The sequence below is a fragment of the Phlebotomus papatasi genome, chromosome 1, assembly GCF_024763615.1.
Source record: "Phlebotomus papatasi isolate M1 chromosome 1, Ppap_2.1, whole genome shotgun sequence".
In the NCBI taxonomy this organism is placed as follows: domain Eukaryota; kingdom Metazoa; phylum Arthropoda; class Insecta; order Diptera; family Psychodidae; genus Phlebotomus; species Phlebotomus papatasi.
The window spans coordinates 44,132,770-44,142,512 of NC_077222.1; the positions used below are offsets into that span (position 1 = coordinate 44,132,770).

A 9,743-nucleotide genomic window follows, 5' to 3' on the forward strand; every position below is an offset into this window, starting at 1 on the left:
TAAACAGATTTTGTTTTTATAAATAAAGATTTTATTTGACACAAACAGTCTGAGTGCCAAAATGGGCTTCACGACGCCTCGATTTTTAAGAGAGAATTTTACTTCTTGTTGAAAAAGCAAAATAAGCTACAAAAGCAATAAGTGCAGCTGCCAGAATTTCTGAATTAAACCATGGTCCTGTATAGGAGCCTGAATGACGAACAACAACTGTGGCCAAGGGTTTCACATTATTATCCTCGCCAGATCTCTGTGTTTTACGTACAGCAGCATAACCTTCTTCATCATACAGCTTTACATTGTAGTCTCCGCTGCGAGCCTTTTTGACTTCCTCATTCCAGCTTACCTGGAAGAAATATTTAATTTAAATAATAATCGAAAAGCATCAAAATAAATTTATATATCAATATACCTGGTATTTTGTATCACCAATAATTGCCACAGGAGTAATCCGGCCATCTACTTCAGCAAACAAAGATACTCTTTCAGTAGCAACATTAGAACATTCCAAAGAAAATTCAGTGACAAATGCGATCTGGCTAACTATTGTTGCATCCGATGTCGAATAAGATGTAGCTCCTTTTACCTGTGCATTGGTACATGTTTGACCAAGTATAACATTCAAAGATATAGCGCACAAAACGAAGAAAATTTTAAGAAACATCTTTAATACTACACCGGGCCACGTTAGAAACTCAATTTATTGAGAAAATCCACGTCTTGCCAACCACTCAGACAATTGCTTGCATGATCAATAAGGAGCTTGCATGCCAATCTAGCGGGGGGTGGTGGGTGACACAACTTGACGACGACATGCGATTGCATCCGATTAATTGTTTACGACTCTACGTAGCGTGGACGGTGACACTGACATCTCCAGTTGTGTGAAATGAAAAAATTTGATTGGCTCCCAGCAACGGAAGTTCGCGGTTGGTACCACAGTACAAGAATACCTGAACAACTACCAGTCACCTTATGGGAATTTAGCATAGCGTGACCCTTTGTGACTACTAGTCAATGCACATTCAGTGGCGCTGGAGCGGTGGCCACCGCTCTGAACTAGAAGAAGTTTATCATGGTGGCCACCGCGCTCCGAACAAATTAGGAGGTCACCACCGTCGCAGCCTATTCAACTGCGAATCTTTTCGTTGCTGGATGGACCCGAGTGAGTCCGACAGCCTTACATAAAATAGAAGAAGAAGAAGAAGAAAAAATTGATGCCGGGCTTTACGCCGGTTAATTTATTAAAAAAAATAACATTTAATTTAGTGTGAACAATGTTGAAATATCTCTATAAATAATGGGACAAAAACTATGCCGACAAATGAATTGCATCTGAATGATCTGAACTGAACGCAGAGTCTAATAAAAGAGTATTTTTTTTATTTTTCACGGATATCTTTATTTTGAACCATCAAAAGTAAAATTCACAGCCAGCAAATATTAATCTTGTTAGAAATCCATGGAATTAAAAGCAAAATGATTTTGTTTTAATTACGAGAATTTCTTTATTTTCTCTATCTGTGCGTGTACTTAAAGTTAATCATGAAAAAATTAACTCAGTGGAACACAGATTTTTAGAATGCTGACCATTATTACATATGTAGAAAAAACACGGGGTTGAATATGTAAATAAAATAGTTACATTTCAACACGGTATATTTTTTCGATTTTCTCTATCTGTGTGATCAAAACTATAGGAACATTAATCATTCCAAAGTTTCAAATGCACAGAAAACTGATATTTTTGCACATGCTTTAACCACGTGTTTAGTTTTAGTTGGACTTTCACAAAGAAATCTCAACTGGTTTAAATGTTTCATTTTAATTACATTAACTTACTCTTCCCCAACAAATTAGATGTGCACTGTGTAAGTGTGTAATCATTAAAGTCAGAAAAGCTTTAATTAAGAGAGAAAAATAAACTTGGCCATACCAGATTCTGGCGTGAAATGAATTTAAAAAAAAATATGCGGCGTGGCTGTGCAGCATTTTACGTACATTCCCCATAGCAAAAGAAAGCGGAATAGGAATAACAAGCGAAAAAATCCTCGGAATTTTCCACTATTTGCCTTAAAAAATTCCATAGGAATTTTCCATAATAGGTTCCAAGGAAAATTTAATGGATTTATGCTGGATTTTTCATATAGAATACATCCATGGAAATGCTCGTGGAATTTATGTGGATTTTTCCACCAAAATAAAATGGAGAAAAAATGAAGCTGTCACATGCACCTCGTGATTTTACTTCCGAATATTAAAGAAATAGCAAAGATTACGAGGATTATAATATGTTTTACTAAATCAGCAATAACGAATTAACACTTTAAGCAATAAAAAAATATTTTGTAAAAAAAAATAATTTTTTCGAAAATATTTATTAATTAACATAAAAAAAGTATTATTTTAGGTTGGCGACCTATTTAATGTAATCACTTCATTATTATCTACACGAAACGCAGTGTCGCATAATTAATTATATTATAATTGCCACATGAATCACTAGAAATGTTTGCGGAAGGTTTGGAAACAAATTCTAAAAGTTGCCGCAACACCATTTTATTTGTTTGACATTTCAGAAAACTAGTGGAAAAATCCATATAAAACACTATGGAAAAATAGTGGAAATTTCCATATGTTTTTTCCAGCTTATCCCGCGGACGTTTCACGTGTGAGTTTCCATATAAATCTTCCGCGGAATACCGCGGAATTTAACGCTGGAATTCCAGCATGTCGTACTAGTAAATTCCATGGAGCACTATGATTTCCATGGAATTTCCGGCTTTAAATTCCATAGGAAAACTTAGTGGAATTTTAGCATCAAATTCCAGCGAATTTAGCCATTTGGACGCAAGTTTTCCATTGGAATTCTTACGGAATTTTGCTATGACGTTGCCTATATTGCGCTGCGCCTGCGCCTCATCCCCTCTTCGCTCTGCTTCGTGTTTTATCGGCGGTATATTATGTCGTTGCACGAATATTTTTCTCGTAAATTCGGAAAATTCCGAAATATTCATGTTAGCAGATTTTAAATTGTACTATTAAATTTTTATATAATTTTTTATATTTTAAGACAAAAATGTAAAATAATAAAAATATATTCTTTTTCAGTGAGCTAAGAAAATTAAAAATGTAATTACAAAACATAAAAATATAATTACAGGACGTAAGAGGTAAGACCCATAACTCATCTAAAAACAAAAAATATAATAAAGTAGTCAAATAAATGTCAATGAATTTGTAACCAATAGAATTATACCAAAACATGATTTTTTTCAACAGAACCGAATGAAATGAAATTTAAATGTTAAATATTTATTTCGAATGAAGTGAAATATTTTGGAAAACATACGAAGACTCTTTACGTTTAATTTCTGTTCATACTATATCCATATAAATTTTTTTGCTTTACATGCCTCTACAAAAAATATTAAATATGAAGTAATAATAGAAATATAGATAGGTAGATGTATAGTTTATTTTTTATTTAACTCTTTCCGGATCCGGACCGCAGCATATGCTGCAAGCCAATTTCACCATTTTTTAATCAAAAATATCTAAACTCAGGAATTAATTGAGGTCCTACAAAAAATATCTTACATTTGGACATCCTTATAGTCTTTAGTCATCGATAAGAATATTATTTTTATCAGTTCTGAATAATTAAAAAACACTGTTTTTCACAGAATATTCATATGCTGCTTTGGATACTCAGAGTCCCAAAAGAGACGAAAGAGTTAAGCATACGGAACTGAAGCCAGGAACTTCGAAATTTGCCCTAAACAAAAATTACTCTACCAACAATTTGCTCATCCATAGAAATCCTTCCTGTAGTATTGAGTTTTTTTTTGTTTGAGGTACTGAAGATGTGATATATCACTACGTTAAAAATACACATAATTTTGTTTCTTGATAAAATTTATTTACGCTCTTGCTTTAAAACACTATGACTGTTTTCTGTAACAGAAGAACTAATATCTCATGATCTAGCAAGAGTGGATGTAGAATAAATCTTATTCGAAGAGTCCAAAGCCCATATCGTCGTCTTCACTCTCTGACTCTTCCTTCTTATCATCATGCTTAGCATCGCTTGATGGTGCCTTGTCACCTGCCACTGACACTGGACTTAGAGCAGATGCAGCAACAGCAAACTTGCTTGGATCTTTGATGTACTCCTTAATTGTTGTGGCCTGTTTGAACTCAACTTCTGTAGTCGCAGCAATAGCCAAAAGGTTCTTAAAACCATTGGCAATGCTATGTGGTGCTGATGCGAGGGTAGGATACCCAATTTGCAAACACAATGCTGCCAAATTAGCGACTCCCGATTGGAACTTAGCACGCAAATCTTCTGGCTTGATATCCAAGATTTCGGGAGAGAAAATACTCCCAGAATCATACACCTGTTCAATCAGAAGTCCATATTGAAACGGCGAAATGTTCAGCATATTGAGCAGAGCAGCTTCGGAAGCACCGACTTTATCTCCAGGTTTCAAGATGGGCACATCATTAATAATTTCAATAGTTCCTTTAGAGATTTTCGTAGGAATAGATAGTGCTTGAAAGAATGAAGTTTTCTCCGGGCCAAGACCAGTGTTTTGAGCAGGAATGATAACTTCAAGCGGAGCAATAGCACCAGCACGTGCTGGGGCGCGCACTTTGCTTTCAGTTAGCTTGTCACGCACTTCGTTTAGGTCCCCCTTCGTAAAGACAAAACCCACATTACCGCGTATATGTGGCAACAGTTTTTCCAGATTAGCATTATTCTCCAAGTGTCCACGGATTGCTTTACGCATCATTGTATTTTTGCCCATGAGGACCACTGCCATACCCCTAAGTGAAGTGCGAATGGTTTGCATTTGACGGGAACCAACATTGTCCGCTCCAACGATGAAACATTTTGGATATTCATCAAAGAGTTGCTGCAAAAAATATACATCTTCATTATTAAAGTGATTTTCTTAATATAGATTTAAAAATGGCCAATTTTTTACATAAACCAATAATGGGTTCATGTTGTAAGCTAAGCTACAAAATGTTTATCATCTTTTTTTCAATTCTTTTTCTGATAAAACTTACCACAACTTTAATAAAATAATTTGCTTTCCAAGTGGCTTTGTTCTCCCTACCCATCTCTGCTGATTTAGGGACTTCCGTAGAAATTTAAGAACTGTAATAATAAGAGTATATTTTTCTAGTAAATTGTGAGGTATTATTATTTCCTTAGCTGCATATGTTATTTTTCATTAATAATATAAGGAAAAAAATAAGTTCCACATGAGGATGAAACAAATAAACATGAATTTATTACACACTTACCAAATCCAGACACGTATCCTGAGAATGACAGCAAAATATGAAACGTATTGCCATATAGGAACATTATTGCAGTCTTATAGCAATGTTACCCGATGGCCGGATGTAACCAAAAATCAAAACTGCATAGAAGAAGAATAATTTCCCCAATTTCCCAATACTTGTTAGACGAAAGGAAATAACATCAGACAATTGCACTGATTGTCTGATGTTATTTCCTTTCGTCTGAATTATTGGGAATTATTCTTCTTAAAACGCATTTTTGTTTTATGGTATATGTACATCCGGCCATCGGGTAACTCATTGCTATAAGACTGCAATAATGTTCCTATATGGCAATACGTTTCATATTTTGCTGTCATTCTAAGGAAACGTGTCTGGATTTGGTAAGTGTGTAATAAATTCTTGTTTATTTGTTTCATCCGTATGTGGAACTTATTTTTTTCCTTATATTATTAACGAAAAATAACAGATGCAACTAAGGAAATAATAATACTTCACAATTTAATAGAAAAATATACTCTTATTATTACAGTTCTTAAATTTCTACGGAAGTCCCTAAATCAGCAGAGATGGGTAGGGAGAACAAAGCCACTTGGAAAGCAAATTATTTTATTAAAGTTGTGGTAAGTACTATCAGAAAAAGAATTGAAAAAAGGATGATAATCATTTTGTATACAAGCTTAGCTTACGACATGAACCCATTATTGGCTCAAGTGAAAAATAGGCCATTTTTAAATCTATATTAAGAAAATCTCTTTAATAATGAAGATGTATATTTTTTGCAGCAACTCTTTGATGAATATCCAAAATGTTTCATCGTCGGAGCGGACAATGTTGGTTCTCGTCAAATGCAAACCATTCGCACTTCACTTAGAGGCATGGCAGTGGTCCTCATGGGCAAAAATACAATGATGCGTAAAGCAATCCGTGGACACTTGGAGAATAATGCTAATCTGGAAAAACTGTTGCCACATATACGCGGTAATGTGGGTTTTGTCTTTACGAAGGGGGACCTAAACGAAGTGCGTGACAAACTAACTGAAAGCAAAGTGCGCGCCCCTGCACGTGCTGGTGCTATTGCTCCGCTTGAAGTTATCATTCCTGCTCAAAACACTGGTCTTGGCCCGGAGAAAACTTCATTTTTCCAAGCACTATCTATTCCTACGAAAATCTCTAAAGGAACTATTGAAATTATTAATGATGTGCCCATCTTGAAACCTGGAGATAAAGTCGGTGCTTCCGAAGCTGCTCTGCTCAATATGCTGAACATTTCGCCGTTTCAATATGGACTTCTGATTGAACAGGTGTATGATTCTGGGAGTATTTTCTCTCCCGAAATCTTGGATATCAAGCCAGAAGATTTGCGTGCTAAGTTCCAATCGGGAGTCGCTAATTTGGCAGCATTGTGTTTGCAAATTGGGTATCCTACCCTCGCATCAGCACCACATAGCATTGCCAATGGTTTTAAGAACCTTTTGGCTATTGCTGCGACTACAGAAGTTGAGTTCAAACAGGCCACAACAATTAAGGAGTACATCAAAGATCCAAGCAAGTTTGCTGTTGCTGCATCTGCTCTAAGTCCAGTGTCAGTGGCAGGTGACAAGGCACCATCAAGCGATGCTAAGCATGATGATAAGAAGGAAGAGTCAGAGAGTGAAGACGACGATATGGGCTTTGGACTCTTCGAATAAGATTTATTCTACACCCCACTCTTGCTAGATCATGAGACATCAGTGCTTCTGTTACAGAACACAGTCATGGTGTTTTAAAGCAAGAGCGTAAATAAATTTTATCAAGAAACAAAATTCTGTGTATTTTTAACGTAGTGACATATCACATCTTCAGTGCCTCAAACAAAAAAAAAAACTCAATACTACAGGAAGAATTTCTACTGATGAGCAATTTGTACGTAGAGTAATTTTTGTTTAGTGCTAATTTCGAAGTTCCTGGCTTTGGGATTCATGAGTAGCAGATCCAAGTCTCCTAAAAGTTTTTTTTTCATACAGGGGTTTCAAAAAAAATTGAAAAAATAAAAAATTTCCGTGTCGCTAATTTCTTTTATTAAGGTAACTTTTTTAAATATTCTAAGCATTTATTGAAGAACTCTGGCCAAAAAGTATTGTTTATTAATGAATTTCTATTAAGCAGTTTAATCTTTTTGTTTCAACTACTTTTACACCTCCCTGAAGCTGGCCGAAGGCCAGCCGAACGCGGGTTTGTGTCTTGGCTAAGAAAAACCGTTGCAAATTCAAATATTTTTTTGTGTGTCTCGGCTAAAAAACACAGAAAAAATTGAAATAATTATATAATAATGAAAAGAAAATTGCGGAAATTTCTGTTTTTCATTGAAAATTATGGTGTGTGTCTTGGCTAAAAAGAAATTGATATGTAACAATTTCCCAACTTTTTCTCTCTGAAAATTCTTTACGAACATAAAAAAATTTTGAACGAGTTCTCTGGTAAGTAACCATTTCAAAGGATTTATTTTCCCTAACAAATCTCTTTGTTTCCTGGACAGATCATCCTGGATGTGATACATGTATGCAAGTTCAAAGAAAAGTCGTGTTTCACCAATGGTTTCCTTCTACTAAATTTTTCCCTACGGGGTTGCCAGTTATCTCACTACCCAAAATAGATAGCCCACTAAATCCCCAATAAAATGTACCATGTGCCATGCCTGACAAATCCTTTGTTTCCTGGACAGATCATCCTGGATGTCATACATGTATGCAAGTTCAAAGAAAAGTCGTGTTTCACCAATGGTTTCCTTCTACTAAATTTTTCCCTACGGGGTTGCCAGTTATCTCACTACCCAAAATAGATAGCCCACTAAATCCCCAATAAAATGTACCATGTGCCATGCCTGACAAATCCTTTGTTTCCTGGACAGATCATCCTGGATGTGATACATGTATGCAAGTTCAAAGAAAAGTCGTGTTTCACCAATGGTTTCCTTCTACTAAATTTTTCCCTACGGGGTTGCCATTTATCTCACTACCCAAAATAGATAGCCCACTAAATCCCCAATAAAATGTACCATGTGCCATGCCTGACAAATCCTTTGTTTCCTGGACAGATCATCCTGGATGTGATACATGTATGCAAGTTCAAAGAAAAGTCGTGTTTCACCAATGGTTTCCTTCTACTAAATTTTCCCCTACGGGGTTGCCATTTATCTCACTACACAAAATAGATAGCCCACTAAATCCCCAATAAAATGTACCATGTGCCATGCCTGACAAATCCTTTGTTTCCTGGACAGATCATCCTGGATGTGATACATGTATGCAAGTTCAAAGAAAAGTCGTGTTTCACCAATGGTTTCCTTCTACTAAATTTTCCCCTACGGGGTTGCCATTTATCTCACTACCCAAAATAGATAGCCCACTAAATCCCCAATAAAATGTACCATGTGCCATGCCTGACAAATCCTTTGTTTCCTGGACAGATCATCCTGGATGTGATACATGTATGCAAGTTCAAAGAAAAGTCGTGTTTCACCAATGGTTTCCTTCTACTAAATTTTTCCCTACGGGGTTGCCATTTATCTCACTACCCAAAATAGATAGCCCACTAAATCCCCAATAAAATGTACCATGTGCCATGCCTGACAAATCCTTTGTTTCCTGGACAGATCATCCTGGATGTGATACATGTATGCAAGTTCAAAGAAAAGTCGTGTTTCACCAATGGTTTCCTTCTACTAAATTTTTCCCTACGGGGTTGTCATTTATCTCACTACCCAAAATAGATAGCCCACTAAATCCCCATTAAAATGTACCATGTGCCATGCCTGACAAATCCTTTGTTTCCTGGACAGATCATCCTGGATGTGATACATGTATGCAAGTTCAAAGAAAAGTCGTGTTTCACCAATGGTTTCCTTCTACTAAATTTTTCCCTACGGGGTTGTCATTTATCTCACTACCCAAAATAGATAGCCCACTAAATCCCCATTAAAATGTACCATGTGCCATGCCTGACAAATCCTTTGTTTCCTGGACAGATCATCCTGGATGTGATACATGTATGCAAGTTCAAAGAAAAGTCGTGTTTCACCAATGGTTTCCTTCTACTAAATTTTTCCCTACGGGGTTGTCATTTATCTCACTACCCAAAATAGATAGCCCACTAAATCCCCAATAAAATGTACCATGTGCCATGCCTGACAAATCCTTTGTTTCCTGGACAGATCATCCTGGATGTGATACATGTATGCAAGTTCAAAGAAAAGTCGTGTTTCACCAATGGTTTCCTTCTACTAAATTTTTCCCTACGGGGTTGCCATTTATCTCACTACCCAAAATAGATAGCCCACTAAATCCCCAATAAAATGTACCATGTGCCATGCCTGACAAATCCTTTGTTTCCTGGACAGATCATCCTGAATGTGAAGCCTGTATGCAAAAATCGAGAAAAATGTGTGTTTC

At 36.1% G+C, this 9,743-nt stretch overlaps 3 protein-coding genes across 3 annotated transcripts; 1 reads left to right on the forward strand and 2 right to left on the reverse strand.

The window, feature by feature from the left end:
* Positions 1-8: 8 nt before the first annotated feature.
* LOC129798380 (translocon-associated protein subunit delta) lies at positions 9-1,028 on the reverse strand. Its single transcript, XM_055841505.1, has 2 exons — positions 410-1,028; positions 9-343 (listed from the first exon to the last, which is right to left on the reverse strand). Exons 1-2 carry the CDS (start codon positions 659-661, stop codon positions 86-88), a joined length of 510 nt encoding a protein of 169 aa, XP_055697480.1. The 5' UTR covers positions 662-1,028; the 3' UTR covers positions 9-85.
* Positions 1,029-3,897: 2,869 nt separating this feature from the next.
* LOC129798379 (60S acidic ribosomal protein P0) lies at positions 3,898-5,485 on the reverse strand. Its single transcript, XM_055841504.1, has 3 exons — positions 5,314-5,485; positions 5,074-5,164; positions 3,898-4,916 (listed from the first exon to the last, which is right to left on the reverse strand). The coding sequence occupies exons 2-3, from the start codon at positions 5,125-5,127 to the stop codon at positions 4,011-4,013; spliced, it is 960 nt and encodes a 319-aa protein (XP_055697479.1). The 5' UTR covers positions 5,128-5,164; positions 5,314-5,485; the 3' UTR covers positions 3,898-4,010.
* A 97-nt stretch (positions 5,486-5,582) lies between these two features.
* LOC129798377 (60S acidic ribosomal protein P0) lies at positions 5,583-7,118 on the forward strand. Its single transcript, XM_055841502.1, has 3 exons — positions 5,583-5,696; positions 5,846-5,936; positions 6,099-7,118. The coding sequence occupies exons 2-3, from the start codon at positions 5,883-5,885 to the stop codon at positions 7,002-7,004; spliced, it is 960 nt and encodes a 319-aa protein (XP_055697477.1). The 5' UTR covers positions 5,583-5,696; positions 5,846-5,882; the 3' UTR covers positions 7,005-7,118.
* The last annotated feature ends 2,625 nt before the right edge of the window (positions 7,119-9,743 follow it).